The 20,136-nt window shown below is 42.6% G+C and overlaps 1 protein-coding gene across 1 annotated transcript in view; it reads left to right on the top strand.

Moving 5' to 3' along the window:
- The window catches only part of IKZF3 (IKAROS family zinc finger 3), a 200,581-nt gene extending 180,704 nt beyond the window's left edge, over positions 1–19,877 (top strand). The window contains exon 8 of the mRNA XM_073572594.1: positions 18,732–19,877. Coding sequence (XP_073428695.1) covers positions 18,732–19,420 — 689 coding nt within the window. The 3' untranslated portion in view covers positions 19,421–19,877. The remainder of the gene's footprint in view (positions 1–18,731) is intronic.
- Positions 19,878–20,136: the final 259 nt, after the last annotated feature.

Here is a 20,136-nt window from a genome sequence, read left to right as displayed (position 1 = left end):
GTGCTCAACATTCATTGCAGCTTTTTCCGACAGTATCAGGTCTCGGTATTACTTAGTTATATTCAGGTAAACCTGTAAGAAAAGGGTTAAAGCTACTGTAAGTTGATAACAACAGAAAAATGTTATATAAATAGGTAAAAGAGGGTTTGGGGGGATTTGAGGTATTTAACCCCTTCACTACCAAGGGTGGTTTGCACTTTAACTACCGGGCCAATTTTTACAATTCTGACCACTGTCCCTTTATGAGGTAATAACTCTGAAACGCTTCCATGGATCCCGGTGATTCTGACATTGTTTTCTCGTGACATATTGTACTTCATGTTAGTGGTAAAATTTCATTCATATAACTTGCGTTTATTTGTGAGAAAAATGGAAATTTGGCGAAAATTTTGAAAATTCCGCAATTTTCCAACTTTGAATTTTTATGCCCTTAAATCACAGAGATATGGCACACAAAAAAGTTAATAAGTAACATTTGCCACATGTTTACTTTACATCAGCACAATTTTGGAACCAAAATTTTTATTTGTTAGTAAGATATAAGGGTTAAAAGTTGACCAGCGATCTCTCATTTTTGCAACACCATTTTATTTTTACAGACCACATCACATTTGAAGCCACTTTGAGGGGTCTATATGATAGAAAATACCCAAAAGTGACACCATTCTAAAAACTGCACCCCTTAAGGTGCTTAAAACAACATTCAAGGAGTTTATTAACCCTTCAGGTGCGTCACAGGAATTTTTTGAATATTTAAAAAAAAATTAACATTTAACTTTTTTTCACAAAAAAAATTACTTCAGGTTCAATTTTTTTTATTTTACCAAGTGTAACAGGAGAAATTGGACTGCAAAAATTATTGTGCAATTTGTCCTGAGCACGCTGATACCTGATATGTGGGGGGGAACCACTGTTTCGGCGCATGGCAGAGCTCAGAAGGGAAGGAGCGCCGTTTGACTTTTTCAATGCAAAATTGGCTGGAATTCTGATCGGACGCCATGTCGCGTTTGGAGAGCCCCTGATGTACCTAAACAGTGGAAACCCCCCACAAGTGACCCCATTTTTGAAACTAGACCCCCTAAGGAACTTATCTAGATATGTGGTGAGAACTTTGAACCCACAAGGGCTTCACAGAAGTTTATAATGTACAGCGGTACAATTAAAAAATCATTTTTTCCACAAAATGATCTTTTCACCCCCAATTTTTATTTTCCCAAGGGTAACAGGACCCTAAAAGTTATTGTGCAATTTGTCCTGAGTACGCTGATACCCCATATGTGGGTGTAAATGACTATTTGGGCACATGGCAGAGCTCGGAAGGCAAGCAGCGCCATTTGACTTTTTTGGCTGGAATTGAGATCGGACACCATGTCGCGTTTGGAAAGCCCCTGATGTACCAAAACAGTGGAAACCCCCCACAAATGACACCATTTTGGAAACTAGACCCCCCAAGGAACTTATCTAGATGTGTGGTGAGAACTTTGAACCCCCAAGTGCTTCACAGAAGTTTATAACGCCCAGGCGTGAAAATAACAAAAAAATTTTTTTCCACAAAAATGATATTTTTGCCCCAAAATTTTTATTTTCCTAAGGGCAACAGGAGAAATAGGACCCCAAAAGTTGTTTTGCAAATTGTCCTGAGTAGGCTGATATCCCATATGAGGGGGTAAAACACTGTTTGGGTGCACGGCAGAGCTTGGAAGGGAAGGAGCACCATTTGACTTTTTCAACGCAGAATTGGCTGGAATTGAGATCAGACGCCATGCTGCGTTTGGAGAGCACCTGATGTGCGCAAATAGTGGAAACCCCCAATTCTAGCCCTAACCCTAACCCTAGCCCTAACCCTAACCCTAGCCCTAGCCCTAACCCTAACCCTAGCCCTAGCCCTAACCCTAATGGGAAAATGGAAATAAATACATTTTTTTAATTTTATTATTTTTCCCTAACTAAGGGGGTGATAACGAGGGGTTTGATTTACTATTTATGGCGGTTTTTATGTTTGGCAGCTGTCGCACGCTAAAAGACGCTTTTTATTGTAAAAATAGTTTTTGCATCACCACATATTGAGAGCTATAATTTTTCCATATTTTGACCCACCGAGTCATGTGAGGTCTTATTTTTTGCAGGACGAGTTGACGCTTTTATTGGTATCATGTTCGGGCATGTGACATTTTTTGATTGCTTTTTATTTCGTTTTTTGGGACGCAGAATGAACAAAAACCAGCGTTTCATGAATTTCTTTTGGATGGTGCGTTTACGCCGTTCCGGGTGCGGTAAAATTTATAAGGCGGTTTTATTCTTTGGGTCAGTACGGTTACAGCGATACCTCATTTAGGTCGTTTTTTAATGTTTTGGCGCTTTTATGCAATGAAAACAATTTTATATAAAAAATAATTATTTTTGCATCACTTTATTCTGCGAGCTATAACTTTTTTATTTTTTCACTGATGATGCTGTATGGCAGCTCGTTTTTTGCGGGACAAGATGACGTTTTCAGTGGTACCATGGATATTTATATGTGTCTTTTTGATCGCACGTTATTGCACTTTTTGTTCGGCGGTAGGATAATAAATCATTATTTTTTGCTTCGTTTTTTATTTTTATTTTTTAAGGGGTTCGCTTAAGGGGTTAACTATTGGGACAGTTTTATAGGGCGGGTCGTTACGGACGCGGCGATACCAAATATGTGTACTTTTATTGTTTTTTTTTTTTTTTTATTTCCAAAAAATGAATTTATTGGGGAATATTTTTTTGTTTTTTTTTTTTTTAATTTATTTAGCGATTTTTTTAAAATTATTTTTACACTTTTTTTTAATTTTTTTTTTACTTTATTACAATGTCCCAGGGGGGACATAACTGTCCTGTGACAGATCGCTGATCTGTCACATCACAGATCACTGTGACAGATCAGCGATCTGTCACAGGCACTGCACAGGCTTCCTTATGCCTGCGCTTTGCAGGCACTGAGGAAGCCAGCTTCCTGCAGGCCCCCGGAGGTCCCCGTCGCCATATTGGATCCGGGGACCTGTAGGAAAGGAGCCCCCCGCAGCAGCGCTGCACATTGCGCTGCCGTGGGGGGCTCAGGGAAGCACGGAGGGAGCCCCCTCCCTGCCGATGCTTCCCTTTAACCCCCGGTACACCGCGATCGTGTTTGATCGCGGTGTGCAAGGGGTTAACGTGTCGGGGCGGTCCGTGACCGCCCCTGACACATTGTGCCGGGTGTCAGCTATGATAATTAGCTGACACTCGGCCGCGATCAGCGGCACTCACCACGTGGGCGCCGCTGATCGCGATGATGTAATATTCCGTCCATGGTAATTAGGTCCATGGTCACATGGACGGAATATTACGTCAATTGTAGGTAAGGGGTTAAAAACAAGAAATTAGGAAGAAAAGCATTTCTCTAAGGGCAGGTGCAGAAAAGCGTATTTTTGGTCTGAATGCGATCCAACAAACTGATTGCACCTGGACCAATGTTATGCTATAGGTACGTGCACATCTCCAATTTTTTCGCAGCATGCCTGAGTTTCATCCGATATTCAGATCGCACTCGGCCAGTCAAGTCAATGAGTGCGTGGGAAACATTGGACTGACATCTGAGTACAGTCCAATTTCCACTCACTAACAGAATGGAGAAGATGGAGATTTTTTTTCTTCATTTTAGTCTCATCCAAAAGAATCTGATCACACTGTGCTGAGTTTGATCATAGTGTGATTTGCTTAATCGGCCCGGATTCTATCGGATGAGAGGATCTACGGTCGTCTTTACCTGCTCGTCAATTTCTTCATCTGTCTCCTGCATCGTATTGTTCATCGCTATGATTAGGCCTCAATCACAATTTTTCCATATTGATATGATATGGATGTGTTGACCAATTTATCTTGCTGTGGAGGAAACGTCACTTTCTTTAAATGTACTTTCTTTCGCACATACAGTATTTATTAGTGTGGATTTTCAGCAAATCTGATTTAAAATCCTTGTCGTCCCTGCACCCTCAGCAATTCTGAGAGCAGGACTATGCAGCTCAGCCATGCATGCTTGACTTCTGCTCTATTCATTGTCTATTTGTCTATGGAACTGATGGAAACAACCGAGCGAAACGTTCAGCAGCTCTATAGATAATGGAGAGAGCAGAGGCCAAGCATGCACAACCCTGCTACATTCAGTACGAGACTGCAGAACCCTGTTCTCAGAATCTCGGAGGGCCCCTCGGAGTGGTTGGATCCTGTGGATCAGAGATAACTTGATTATTTGGTGACTAACCCTTTAAAGAGCCAGGTTGATTTTCCTATTATTTTACAATTACAGTATCATACAAGAACCCAAAAAATATGTTCACAAATACAGAAACACATACACACACATATACACTCACTGGCCACTTTATTAGGTACACCTGTCCAACTGTGTGTTAAGACTTAATTTCTAATCAGCCAATCACATGGCGGCAACTCAGTGCATTTAGGCATGTAGACATGGTCAAGACAATCTCCTGCAGTTCAAACCGAGCATCAGTATGGGGAAGAAAGGTGATTTGAGTGCCTTTGAACGTGGCATGATTGTTGGTGCCAGAAGGGCTGGTCTGAGAATTTCAGAAACTGCTGATCTACTGGGATTTTCACGCACAACCATCTCTAGGGTTTACAGAGAATGGTCCGAAAAAGAAAAAAAATCCAGTGAGCGGCAGTTCTGTGGCCGGAAATGCCATGTTGATGCCAGAGGTCAGAGGAGAATGGGCAGACTGGTTCGAGCTGATAGAAAGGCAACAGTGACTCAAATTGCCACCCGTTACAACCAAGGTAGGCAGAAGAGCATCTCTGAACGCACAGTGCGTCGAACTTTGAGGCAGATGGGCTACAGCAGCAGAAGACCACACTGGGTACCACTCCTCTCAGCTAAGAACAGGAAACTGAGGCTACAATTTGCACAAGCTCATCGAAATTGGACAGTAGAAGATTGGAAAAACGTTGCCTGGTCTGATGAGTCTCGATTTCTGCTGCGACATTCGGATGGTAGGGTCAGAATTTGGCGTAAACAACATGAAAGCATGGATCCATCCTGCCTTGTATCAACGGTTCAGGCTGGTGGTGGTGGTGTCATGGTGTGGGGAATTTTTTCTGGGCACTCTTTGGGCCCCTTGGTACCAATTGAGCATCGTTGCAACGCCACAGCCTACCTGAGTATTGTTGCTGACCATGTCCATCCCTTTATGACCACAATGTACCCAACATCTGATGGCTACTTTCAGCAGGATAATGCGCCATGTCATAAAGCTCGAATCATCTCAGATTGGTTTCTTGAACATGACAATGAGTTTACTGTACTCAAATGGCCTCCTCAGTCACCAGATCTCAATCCAATAGAGCATCTTTGGGATGTGGTGGAACGGGAGATTCGCATCAGGGATGTGCAGCCGACAAATCTGCGCCAACTGTGTGATGCCATCATGTCAATATGGTCCAAAATCTCTGAGGAATGCTTCCAGCACCTTGTTGAATCTCTGCCACGAAGAATTGAGGCAGTTCTGAAGGCAAAAGGGGGTCCAACCCCTTACTAGCATGGTGTACCTAATAAAGTGGCCAGTGAGTGTATATACATACACATGCATACATGCACACATTCATAAACACAGACGTACACACACATGCATAAACACACACATATACATGCACACACATGCATAAACACTTGCACACACATGTATAAACATATATACTCATGTACAGACAGTCACACAGGGCCGGGTCCAGGTTTTTGTGGGCCTCATACAAAAGAGCCTCAGTGGGTCCGTTTAACACATACCATGATTCATGATGCACAGATAAGAAATAAAGGTATAGTACAATGCTTAAGATTTCACTTACATCTTACATTACATGAGTGATATCTATTGTAAATTCTACAATAACTCAGAAACCGGACAGTATAGTCCTCCATACAGTATTATTGGTACCACATAGTGCTCCATACAGAATAATGAGCCCCATATATTGTTTCATACAGAGTAATGAGCCCCATATATTGCTCCCTACAGTATTATGGGCATCACACAGTGCTCTATACAGAATAGCGAGCCCCATATATAGCTCCATACAGAATAATAATCGGGACTTGTCAGGGAGTCACAAAAACACTGAACTTTAGGAAGGCAAAGTTTGACCAGCTTAGAGATGCCCTAAAAGGGAATCTGTATGTCCTAAAAGGGAATCTGTCACCTCATTTTTGGCCTATGAGATGCGGCCACCGCCATCAGGGGCTTATCTTCAGCATTCTGCTGTTAGCGATGAAGCTTCCGCCGGCTCTGCGATTGATTAGGCGCCGTCACCATGAGTTTTTCGTGTGCCCCCTTCCTGCTTGGGGCCCCAGTGCAACTGCACCGACTGCATTGGTGGTATGTCCGCCTCTGCCCTAATCACAAACATAGAGAAGTGCAATGAAGCACTAATTCAAGCTGACAATTGACTATATAACCAAATAACTGGTTTCAATAATCAATAGATAACCCCAAAAGTTTTATTAGACTATTTACTTTATTGCAAGGACACAAATGTGACATAACAAGATAAAGAAACATCAACAGGACAAAAATTAAAAAACACACAATGTTAAAATATAGGAGGTGGAGAAGCATGAACACCATGAACCATACATGGTCATGTATCAACAATATAAGTACCGTAACTATATATTGATATGTAAAGTGCAAGTGCGCAAGGACAAGTATATAAAAATAGTAATTATAATTGCCAAAAGTGAATGATAAACATCAATGCCACAGTTGTGGATCTTGAAAAATAAGTGAAAAGAAATTATTGACCCTGGTTCATGATGGAGATGCTACCGCCGCCAAACTTCCTCATCTGCTATTCAAGGAACAAACAATATAGCTGGCCTATAACAGCATATTACCTGCATAACCTGTAGTGACTGAATTATGCCACCATAATAATCATTAAAAAAACCTACTATACTAAGACCATTGTTACGACCATCCAATAACTGTATGGTGGTAAATACTAGTTATTAGGGATGGGCAAATCTACTCGTTAGGACTCGTTACTCTGCGAGTAATAGGGGACTCGCAGGAGTCGGTACTCTGCGAGTTTCCAAGTGATTACTCGCACAGTAACGAGTCCAATGCAAATCAATGGCAATCCTAGTTTTTTCAGAGTTTAATACAAGCAATCCTAGTTTCTTAGCGATTTTGTGTCCCGCTGTCAGCAGCGAGTCTAGGACTCCTATATACTGTATTCGGGACTCGCAGAATACAGAATATGTTAATTTTCAGAGACAGCCTAGTTTGTTAGGTGAGAAAACTGTGAAGAGCACTACTATGATTGGCTGCTGTCCATCGTGATGCCTATGTCATGTATCACAGGCAAGGCTGTATATAAACCCTGCCCCCGCCATTTTTAGCACATTCCTGTGACGATCTGAGCTAGTGCAGGGCGAGTTGGAGACATAGAGCAGATCTAGGGACTGTTAGTCAGTGTAGGACCTCAAGATTCCTCACATATAACACAAAAGTTCTTTTCAGAACTACCAGGACGGAGGAGTACTGTAGAGGACTGTAGGCAGGGAGAAAGGCAGGAGCAGCCTTACAGTGCATACAGCACCATCCTCAGAGCTTAGCTTACTCACTCAGCTTCCATCAGAGCTGAAATCAGAAGCATAGCTGAGCAAATTTTCTTTTTTTTTCCACCAGATATTATTGGGGTCATATTTACCCCTGCAGCGTTATTGTTTCTGTGGCAGACCAGTGCGTTGCTGCTATCTATCCCACCAGCTAATAGCACGCACGCTGCCTGCTTGTGTGCACTAAACAATTTTTTCAGGGAGAGTGCGTTGCTTCTCTGCTAAGTTACAGCACGCACTTCACCCCAGAGCGGTGACGCAGTCAGCACCACAGTCCACCTAGGTGACTGCCTTTGCGCACTAAACAATTTTTTCAGGGAGAGTGCAGGGCTTCTCTGCTACCAGCTAATAGCACGCACGTTACCTTCCTGCTGTGCCAATACGCATCACTAGCCTTGATTGTCCTCCTATTACAGTCCCCTGTAGTTATCCCCTTTGCACTGTGCATCCCCTGAGACTACAGCACGGGTCACATCACATCCCCCAGTGAAGCAGACCCCGGCCCAGTGCTGGGTACCAAGGTTTCAGTGCGTCACAGACGCCAATGGTGACACAAGAAATCTCACTCTCTCCTAATCCAAAAAAGGGTACAGTAAAAGAAAATAGAAGAAATGACATCACATAACTCTTACCCATGTTTGCCTGCCCATCTTCTCCAGCGTGATCAAATGACGGGAACATACTTCTGGCGATGGACCTCCAAGCCATATTTCGCTGTCTTTCATCACCATAGCCAGGGTGGGTGGGCTGCCACAGCTGAGGCCACTCTTCAACCAGGCCGATCAGCCTCTCTGTATGACGTCTGCTACACATCTTTGGTGGGCCTGTGTGTGCAGATCTGATCGCCCTGTGTGTGCAGATCAGATCGCCCTGTGTGTGCAGATCAGATCTGCCTGTGTGTGCAGAATATCAGATCAGCCTGTGCAGTAAATCGGTTAGCCCAGGCGACTTCCTGTTTAGCTTCTAGCATGATGTAGAAACGATTTTCTGTGCTTTAGGGATGAATTCTAAATCGCTAAGCTAGGGGCCACTTGCGAGAGTAAAGAGTAAAAAAAATGGCAGCACAGGAATCGCTGCAATACTCGCATCCCCATTCATTAACATTGGACTCGCTAGACTTGCAACGAATAGCGAGTTTCCGAGTCGGACTGGTTAGAGTCTAGCGATTCAGAGTATTTCAGGATTCGCCCATCCCTACTAGTTATACACAGGTGCTTTGTAGTATATACTGTGCAGATAAATCCAGTGACTCGATGGTAACATAGTTGTTAACTTTCCCTTTCCTTCTCTGTTTGGCCTAGACTATCACCACCATCTCCCATCTACAATTTCTGGCACATTGCTTTTCTAGGACCCTATCCAATTTTTCCCCACCACTACACAAGCTCCATAGTGCTATAACCAGTCATGGTGCCTTAGACAGTAACAGTGCCCTTTCTGCTGCCCTACACAGCAATAGTACCTTCGTTTTGTGCTTTCACTAAGTACTAGTGTCCCTTGTGTGCCTCCATATACTAATGGGTAACATTTCACCTTGTGGAAATTGGCAAGCCAGGCCTTGCATGTCAGAGTGAGGAGACTTATACACTAGGCATGCTCCTGTGAGAAATTAAATATGCGAATTGACTCACTAGAGTTCAAATCCTCTTCCTCTCTGAAGAGGCAATTTCCATATAGTCATAGAATCATAGAATCGTTGAGTTGGAAGGGACCTCCTGGGTCATCTGGTCCAACCCCATGATCAAAGTGGGATTCACGAAATCATCCCAGACAGATGTCTGTCCAGCCTCTGTTTGAAGACTTCTATTGAAGGAGAACTCACCACCTCTCGTGGCAGCTTGTTCAACTCATTGATTACCCAAACTGTCAAAAAGTTTTTTCTAATATCTAATCTGTGTCTCCTCCCATTCAGTTTCATCCCATTGCTTCTAGTCTTTCCTTGTGCAAATGAGAATAAAGATGATCCTTCTACAATGTGACAGCCCTTGAGATATTTGTAGACAGTTATTAAGTCTCCTCTCAGTCTTCTTTTTTGCAAGCTAAAGCTAAGTGCACACGTACTTTTTGGCCCTGCGGATTTTTCCACGCAGAATTGAAGAAATCCGCAGGTCAAATGACCTGCATTTTTCCTGCGGATTTCTTCCTGTTTTTTTGCGGCTTTCTTGCAGTTTTTGTGCGGTTTTCCTCTGCGGATTTCCCCCTGCAGATTTGGAGAATGGAGCAGGTGGAAAACCGCACAAAAGAAGTGACATGCTGCATATTTTGAACCACAAGAAAACCGCATGGAAAAATCCGCAGCGTCTGCACAGCGGTTTTTTTTCCTCTATTGATTAACATGCTACTGTACATCACAATGCGGATATGCAGCTTTTCTGCGCGGTAAAAACTGCTGCGGATCCGCTGGAAATCTGCATCGTGTGCACATGGCCTAAACATTCCCAAATTCTGTAGCCGTTCCGTTATTCGGTACTAGTGCCCCCTGTGCCTCCATATAGTAATTGTAATCACCTTTGCCTCTACATAGTAGTAATGCTTCCCCCTCTGTCTCAATATAGTAATAACGTCCCAAATGTTCATCCATATAATAAGAGTTCCCTGTATGCCTCAATATTTTAATAGTCCTCCCTCTGTTGTTACTCTCCAATATTAGGACTGCCCACACTGTACCTCCATATACTGTAATAATTGTACCCACTCTGTGTCTCCTTATAGAGGTACAGTGCAGGCAGTATTAATATAGAGAGTAACAACAGAGGGAGGACTATTAAAATATTGAGGCATAGAGGGAACACTTTTATTATATGGCTACAGTGCCACCCTATGTGTTTCAAAAGTAATATGGCCACCTCTGTGCATATATATAGTAATAGTGCCCCCCCTGTGGCTCCATATATTAAGTGTATCTTTATACCTTCATATAGTAATAGTGCCCTCCTACTTCTTGTTACTGCAGTAAGGTGCACACATTCCCAGCACTGTGCTACTTAATGCATTTGCTGCTCTGCTCCTTCCTGCGTCATGCTGCTGCATTCATGCAACTCTAAGGCTACGTGCACACGCTGCGGAATGCTCTGCGGATTTGGCCGCACGGATTTTGTAAAATCCGCAGGTAAATCTGCAGGTCAAAAGACCTGCGGATTGCCCTGCGGTTTTTCATCTCCACAATGGAGGAGATGGCAAACTGCAGCAGAATCCACAGAAAGAATTGACATGTCAATTCTTTCTGCGGTTTTGAAACCGCGGAAAATTCCGCAGCGTCTGCACAGCGGTTTTTTTTTTCCATTGGTTAGAATGCTACTGTACACAGCAGCAGTTTGCGGATCCGCAGCGGTCAAATCCACTGCGGATCCGCAGCAGAATCTGCAGCGTGTGCACACAGCCTAACAGCTCCGCAAATGTCTTCTGTCTCCACCTGGCTATAGGAAGGTGTGGCCAGATCTTGCAGGAACTTAACCCTGCTGTTTCCTGCAGAGTTTAACTTACTCAGCCTATCCTTAGGCAGCAGTGGGTTTATTAGGGAGCTCATTTGAACACTTCTCGCCTGAACATTGGTTCCTAGTTAGTTCATCTGCTAGTATCCTGTTTAAGTGTTTGTTTGTTGTGATTCTCCATTATTGATCCGGCTTGTGTATGCAACCTGTCTGACCTCGCTGTTCCTGACCTTGGCTTTGACCTGCACTGTCTTCCCTGACCCCTGGATTGTCCGACCACGTCTCTAAAGTCATCCTCCTGTACCTTGTACCTGTGTCTGAGCCTCCGGTAAGCTGCTGCAGACCTGGGGACTGTCCTGAAGTAGTGCCTGTTGACTACCTGAAGCCAAGCCTATCCCCCCCATTAGAAATGCTAGTGAATACCAGCTAGCCCCTTAATTATGCCTCTCCAATGTAAGCCCTGCCCATGGTGCAGTGGGTCCACACCAACCAGTGTTACAGTATGTTCAGGCCATGGCCATCGAGGCCAGGTGTATCTGCTATCATTGTCATCACTGTCATGCACTGCAACATCAGAGCGAGACCTTGCACCTGCTCACTGCACCTCCTCATCCTCCCTTTTCTCTCCTCCTTCACTCTGCGATCTCACACTGAACCCGCACTGTGCTCCCATTAACTACGCATGCACAAGATTTCTAAAACTAGACATGGTGAAGTGGAAGGAAGGTTGGGCTGGAAGGAATGCTGATAGGCGTGGATCCGAGTGGAGCATTAGCATATGGAGGACTAGGAGGCATGTGCCAGATAATGAGACTTTTTTCTCCAGCATGCTACCTGTTGACTACCTGCAGCCAAGCCTATTCTCACGATCAGAGGCTCTAGTGAATTAGTCACTTTGTTACACTCCTCCAGGGTAAGCCCGGCCTGTGGTGCAGTGGTTCCACACCCACCAGCATTACACTTCCATGTAGAAATAGTAGCCCCCATCTCTGTCTCCATTGAGTAATAATGCCTCCTCTGTGCCTCTATATAATAACAGTCCCTCCCATTGGTCCATCTATGATTTTACATATTACTAGTGTCCCCCACTGTGCCTCCACATACTAAGTATACCTTCTATATGCCCAAACAATAATGACCCCTGCTGCCCTTAAATCCTCCAATGTTCAAACAATGAAATAATAAAAAAAAACCTGAAACCCTCTTTACACTGCTCCCACAATGAGAGGTGGTGGCTTCATCACTGCAGTGTGCAGCCCGATGTGATGATAATGGCTCTCTGTCCTGTCAGTTTTTTTGGGTTCTATGCGCTAAGGACCCAGATTTCATTAAGAGTGATGCAGACCCAAGCGGCCTGCTACAGGAATTGCACATCTGGCTTTGCCAGAGTTGCCATGTGGACAGTCCAGCCCTAAGAAGCTGTTAGAGATGTACTTTTCCCATAAGCATTTATTGGATAAAAAGGGAACATTGTGATGATAAAGATTTATTGGGGAATTTCTGTTCCTGTAACTCCCCGACTTATTAGTACATGTTTCTCTACGTAAACCAGCTCTGTAACAGCTCGATGTAGAACACCAAGAAGATTTCTCATCATAGTCTATCATTTTTGTACTGTTGGCGACGTCTCCAGAATACTGCATACTCATATCAAATCTAATGAGCATTATGACAATGTGACTTCATAATGATAATAGAATTATGTGATGTCAACCTTCATAATGGAGTTTACGCTGCAGATAAAATGGCACAATGTTCAGCAATATTTCAAGATCGTTTCCCATGAGAGCTAGACTGGCATGAAATTTGCAAAATCCATAGAACCGAATACGTAGTACAATAAGAGCCAGATTCATTCATTCTCCTATGTCAGCTTACCCCTAAGTAACAGGTAATATATCAGGAGTAGTGTTGAGCATTCCGATACCGCAAGTATCGGGTATCGGCCGATACTTGCTGTATCGGAATTCCGATACCGACTTCCGATATTTTTTCAATATCGGAATTCGGCATCGGAATCGGAATTCAAAGTTGATTGACAGACTGACGTCATCATGATGCGCGGTGTGTGCGCATCATGATGCGCCGTCATTTCGGGCCTTCCGGGGGTCTCTGCCGGCCTGCCGGGGGGCTGTGCCGGCCTGCCGGGGGGCTGTGTGGACTGCCCGGGGTCTGTACCGGCCTGCCGGGGGGCTGTGCCGGCCTGCCGGTGGTCTGTGCACCCTGTGGGGGTCTGTACCGGCCTTCCGGGGGGCTGTGCCGGCCTGCCGGTGGTCTGTGCACCCTGTGGGGGTCTGTACCGGCCTGCCGGGGGGCTGTGCCGGCCTGCCGGTGGTCTGTGCACCCTGTGGGGGTCTGTACCGGCCTGCCGGGGGGCTGTGCCGGCCTGCCGGGGGGCTGTGCTGATGTCCGGGGGTCTGTGCAAGCATCGTCCGATGGGACTACAAGTCCCATCGGGCGATGCCTGCTACCATGACAGTGATTGACACATTAGCCAATGATGGGACAGTAGTAGTCCCATCATCCGGCTAATGTGTTAAATGTTAAAAAAAAAAAAAAAAAAAAAAAAAAATACTACATGCATACTACATGCATGCTACATACATACTACATACATGCTACATACATGCTACATACATGCTACATACATGCTACATACATACTACATGCATGCTACATACATACTACATGCTACATACATACTACATGCATGCTACATACATGCTACATACATGCTACATACATACTACATATATACTACATACATACTACATACATGCTACATACATACTGCATGCTACATACATACTACATACATGCTACATACATGCTACATACATGCTACATGCATGCTACATGCTACATACATACCACATACATACTACATACATACTACATACTACATATATACTACATGCATGCTACATACATACTACATGCTACATACATACCACATACATACTACATACATGCTACATACTACATACATACTACATGCATGCTACATACATACTACATGCATGCTACATACATACTACATGCCACATACATACCACATACATACTACATACATACTACATACATACTACATGCTACATACATACTACATATATACTACATGCATGCTACATACATACTACATGCTACATACATACCACATACATACTACATACATGCTACATATATACTACATGCATGCTACATACATACTACATATATACTACATGCATGCTACATACATACTACATGCTACATGCATGCTACATACATACTACATACATACTACATGCTACATACATACCACATATATACTACATACATACAATACATTCATACAATACATACATAGACATACAGTACATATAACATAGAGTAACATACTTACCAATACTTGTCACATTGTTCCCCGAAGCCATTGTCTTTTCCGGAATAAATATTAACATAACAAACCACAAAAATACTCACCCACGATCCGAAGCAGTCCACGAGTGTGTCCCACGACGATCTTGGGTAGAGAACGGCAGCATCAGATGATGCTGCCGTTCTCTACGGGCTGCAGGAATCCAATGACGGAAGGTAGGTATCCTTCCGCACTGTATTCCTCCGCCACTTAAAAAAAAAAAAGTCCCTAGTCTCACTTTATGCCATTGCTGCGTGGGAAATTCCCACACAGCAATGGCATAAAGTGAGACTAGGGACTTTTTTTTTTTTTAAGTGGCGGAGGAATACAGTGCGGAAGGATACCTACCTTCCGTCATTGGATTCCTGCAGCCCGTAGAGAACGGCAGCAACAGCTGATGCTGCAGTTCTCTACCCAAGATCGTCGTGGGACACACTCGTGGACTGCTTCGGATCGTGGGTGAGTATTTTTGTGGTTTGTTATGTTAATATTTATTCCGGAAAAGACAATGGCTTCGGGGAACAATGTGACAAGTATTGGTAAGTATGTTACTCTATGTTATATGTACTGTATGTCTATGTATGTATTGTATGAATGTATTGTATGTATGTAGTATATATGTGGTATGTATGTAGCATGTAGTATGTATGTAGCATGCATGTAGCATGCAGTATGTATGTAGCATGCATGTAGTATATATGTAGTATGTATGTGGTATGTATGTAGCATGTAGTATGTATGTAGCATGCATGTAGTATGTATGTAGCATGCATGTAGTATATATGTAGTATGTATGTAGCATGTAGTATGTAGCATGCATGTAGTATATATGTAGTATGTATGTAGCATGTAGTATGTATGTAGCATGCATGTAGTATATATGTAGTATGTAGCATGTAGTATGTATGTAGCATGCATGTAGTATATATGTAGTATGTAGCATGTAGTATGTATGTAGCATGCATGTAGTATATATGTGTTATGTATGTAGCATGTAGCATGCATGTAGCATGCATGTAGTATGTATGTAGTATATGTGGTATGTATGTAGCATGCAGTATGTATGTAGCATGCATGTAGTATATATGTAGTATGTATGTTGCATGTAGTATTTATGTAGTATGAATGTAGCATGTATGTAGTATGAATGTAGCATGTATGTAGTATGCATGTTGTATGTATGTAGCATGTAATTTTTTTTTTTTTTTTTTTTTTTACATTTAACACATTAGCCGGATGATGGGACTACTACTGTCCCATCATTGGCTAATGTGTCAATCACTGTCATGGTAGCAGGCATCGCCCGATGGGACTTGTAGTCCCATCGGACGATGCCTGCACAGACCCCCGGAGCCTGCACAGCCCCCCGGCAGGCCGGCACAGCCCCCCGGCAGGCCGGCACAGCCCCCCGGAGCCTGCACAGACCACCGGCAGGCCGGCACAGCCCCCCGGCAGGCCGGCACAGACCACCGGAGCCTGCACAGACCCCCTGGCAGGCCGGCACAGCCCCCCGAAAGGCCCGTACAGACCCCAGAGAGGCTGTACAAGGGCAGGTAAGGGTTTTTCTTATTCCGATACCGGAAGTCCCATAGACTTGAATGGGACTTCCGGTATCGGAATCGGCGTTACCGATACTTTTTTTAAAGATCGGCCAATACCATCCGATACGATACTTTGAAGTATCGGACGGTATCGCTCAACTCTAATCAGGAGTAATGAATAGCTGAAGGCCTCATGTACATAAGACGATGACAGGAAGCCCACTGATGATGTGATTCTTGGAGCCCTGGACGTGACACTATTCCATATTGTTTATTCACTTTGACATGACAGCTATTCTTCACCTCTCGTCACTTTCTTACCTTGAGCAATCTCTTCTGATCAGTCGGTCCTTGTTCCTACAGTGATTCATAGGGGCCTGTCTGCCAGACAATGCTCATGTATCAGTGAGTGAGAAGTCATGGTCGTGTAACATAAAAACCAGTTGTAGGGTAAGGTACACTCTACCAATAAACTTGAGAGGGGAGATTGTGCTTGCCGTATAATATTGCATTAGTCTAATGTCATCTGTTTTTGCATTCCGCTATTCACTACTCACATTACTTTAAAACATGAGGTAAACAGGTCATACCTGGGGTATTCACGCTTCCTGCTTATGTAATCATTGTAAAATAAATTCTTGTCATTTATTTTTACTTACAGCATATTTTTACTTGATCTATGTTCTTCACTTGATCTAAAATTGCTTTTAAAGCTTTTGAAATATATCCAGAAAAGCATCATTACATTGTAACTCAAAATTCTCCGTGAAATATTTAATTATATAATGGGATAACCTGTGTAAAAATTAAATGGCTTGTCAGGCGTAAAAAAATAGAAAGTCAGTTAATAGAAGGAGTTGTCCATTTCAGATCCTATTCAGGATCTGTCAGGTTAGGGTCACACAACCATTTTTCTCCCATCTGAGAAAATTTGTCCTATTATGCTAATCACACTCTGATTAGAGTTTGAGCAGAGTGTGATCATCGTATGATCCAATTTTTTGTCTCCTGTAGAGAAAAAAAAAGTTTCTCCACTTTCTCTATATTGGCAGTTTGTGAAAATCGGTCCAATTTTTTTCATGGACCCATGGAGTTCAATGGGTGAGTGCCATCCGATTCTTTGAAGCAAATCGTGTTGCTGCATTTTCTTCCTTGGACCGACTGGGTCAAAGGAAAAAAACTGGGCATGTGCGCAACCCATAGAATAACATGGGGACATGTGCTATTCGTCAAAATGACAGATACCACTCATTTGATTTTTACAATTGTTTGCACATGCCCTAACAGTGGCTGCATAACATACCTTTCCATCAGGTGAGACCTTCTAGAGGGCATGCTTTCTTTCCATTGTGGTGGCACTACTGGAAGATCAAACTCTTATGTGTGTATGTTCCCACACAAGGATAAACTGTGGCCTGCTTGCCACCAAATCCACATGTTTTACCCATGGATTCTGCTGGTTTGAAATCTCCAATGCATTCCATAAAATTAGTGACATACTGCATATTTTTCACCCAATAATAGATTTGTAACTTGTAGAGGAATATTTAGAATTAAGAGTCCTCAGTGGTTGATACCTTTTAATGGCTAACTGAAAAGATGGTGACACATTGCAAGCTTTCGAGACTACTCGGGTCTCTTCATCAGGCTACTCTAATACAAAATCTGAAGAATCACATATTTATACACAAGATATATACTGTATCTTTCTTGTAACTTGTAGAGGAAATTTTCCTGAGATTTAGCTATTATAATGTTACCCTTTGGCTTTTGCACACAAATCTACTATACGACAAAATCTACAAAAAAACTGCGTATTTTAGTCCGGGTTTCACTATCGTGAATTTCACCACACATTTTACACTGCAGAAAATTTATAGCATATCAGTCTCTGCTGGGTTTGTGAACAGATTACAAGGAACACAATAAGTCCATTAAACAAAGATTTAAAGGGGTTTCCCACAAAGTACATTTTATTCAATAGAACTCTGAATAATAATAATTTCCACAACTGGATGTATTTAAAACAAATGTTCCTGTGCTGAGATAATCTTATAAATGTGCCCCTGCTGTGTACTGTGTAATGGCTGTGTCTGACTGTGCAGGAACATGGGCTGATCATACCACAGCTCCTGGGTAGGGGAGGACGCACAAGAGTATACAGACAGTGCGAGATCGCAGCCGCTGTTTTCTGTGAGGAAAAACATTTTCCTGCCTGTTTAAAAACAATGTTTTACCTTACAGAAAAAAATGTTTTACCTCAAAGAATCAGCTGTGATCCCATGATGTCCTGTCTGTATCCTCATTTGGTTCCTCCCCTGCCCAGGAGCTGTGGTATGATCAGACCATTTCCCTGTACAGTCAGACACAGCCATTACACAGTACACAGCAGGGGCACATTTATAAGATTATCTCAGCACAGGAACATTTTTTAACACATCCAATTGTTGAAATTATTATTATTCCAAGATCTATTGATTAAAATTCACTTTATTCATTGTAAAATAGCTTTAAATGTCAACATAAGTAATTCCCATTAAAAGAGAAAAGGTAATCTACAATTAAAAAATAAGAAGGTGTCCTATAAAACAAATGCTTGGATTATTAGTTCAGTTGCATACCAGAGCAGTCACCAGGACATACAGTAAATGTCCTTGTGTTTGCTTGTGTATCATTTTTGTAATATACTTATAACATTTTACTCTCCATTTTTCCTTCCTCAGGAGAGAAGCGGCAATGTTTTGAAGTTCCCTTCAATAGTTTTTTGTATGATAAAGATCACGATGTAATTCCTCAAAGAGTGTTCGAGCAGAATATAGGAAGTCCAATGGCCTACCTTGGTCCAGGGGTTTTACGTCCCATAATTCACACTCCACAAAATCCCACTGCTGAAATGGTGCCTATCATTAGCAACCTTTATACAGTGCCAGTCACACATGTTGATATCTCCAATGGCCACCTGCCCCCTCAGCCTCTAAGAGAGAAGAAATCAGGTCCTGAACAGTGCCTATCTCCAAGTGGCAATGCTGAAGACTCAACTGAAACTGACACCAACAGCAGCAATGAAGAGCGAGCATCGTATCCATCAAACCCAAATACCATTCCAGTTCGGACAAACAGTGCACTTCAACCCCCAAAGGAGCATGCCAGGGTCTATGAGCTCCTTAAACACCCGGTTCAATCTCAACGTGATCTCCTGCAGATGTTAAGCAAGGATGGATTTCCAATGGGGGTGTACCGCTGTGATCACTGTTATGTCTTATTTCTTGATTATGTCATGTTTACCATCCACATGGGATGCCATGGATTTCGAGACCCCTTTGAATGCAATATGTGTGGACATCGTAGCCAGGACCGCTATGAGTTCTCATCTCATATTGCACGTGGTGAACACAGGCATTGTATGAATTAGTACATCTTACCAGCTACGTCTATGATGAGGTGGAATCTATCGTCCTCGTTATGTTCTGTAACATATACAACATCAGAGAAATATAATGGAGAGTATGTCACCATTAAGGATGCAGTTCTTTGTGTTTCTTTAGAAGCTTTACTGGGACTGACCATGCAGATTTTCTTTACATTACTATTTATGGTCTTAAATATGCTTCACCAGAGACGCTGTTTTTTTAATAATTATCTTTTTTTTCCACATTTTTTTCTTATGTTGTGCGCTAAATATTTTTAAGCATTTTGCTATATTAACAATTTTGTAAACCATAAAGTTATTTTAAGTGTTCACATATTGACTATAGTTCTGGACATTACCATGAAATTGTTGCTTTGAAGCCAGTGAATTGTATGAGTTGTCTTTGCTGAGTAAATTAGGTGTAATAATATCAATTATTAAAATAAATTTCCTGCCAAAATTGAAATCTCAGTTAGGATTAGAGATCTAACCTAACATTACCTCTCATTTGCTGTGCATAATATATTATCCCTGTGGACCATCATAAGAATTACATTATATATATATATTATACACTAATGCAGGAATGCTGACCTACATCCATGGACAGGTAAGAAATCTTCTTCCCCTTTCTTTTAAGGTGGTGTTGGGTTTATAAAAATCTAAAAATAAAAATCTGTGTACAAGGGAATTTGACACCAGTGCTAGAGTTGATCGAC

This window comes from Dendrobates tinctorius, unplaced genomic scaffold (genome assembly GCF_039654945.1).
Source record: "Dendrobates tinctorius isolate UK_male_01 unplaced genomic scaffold, ASM3965494v1 ptg000032l, whole genome shotgun sequence".
In the NCBI taxonomy this organism is placed as follows: domain Eukaryota; kingdom Metazoa; phylum Chordata; class Amphibia; order Anura; family Dendrobatidae; genus Dendrobates; species Dendrobates tinctorius.
This window is presented reverse-complemented; position numbering and strand designations above follow the sequence as displayed.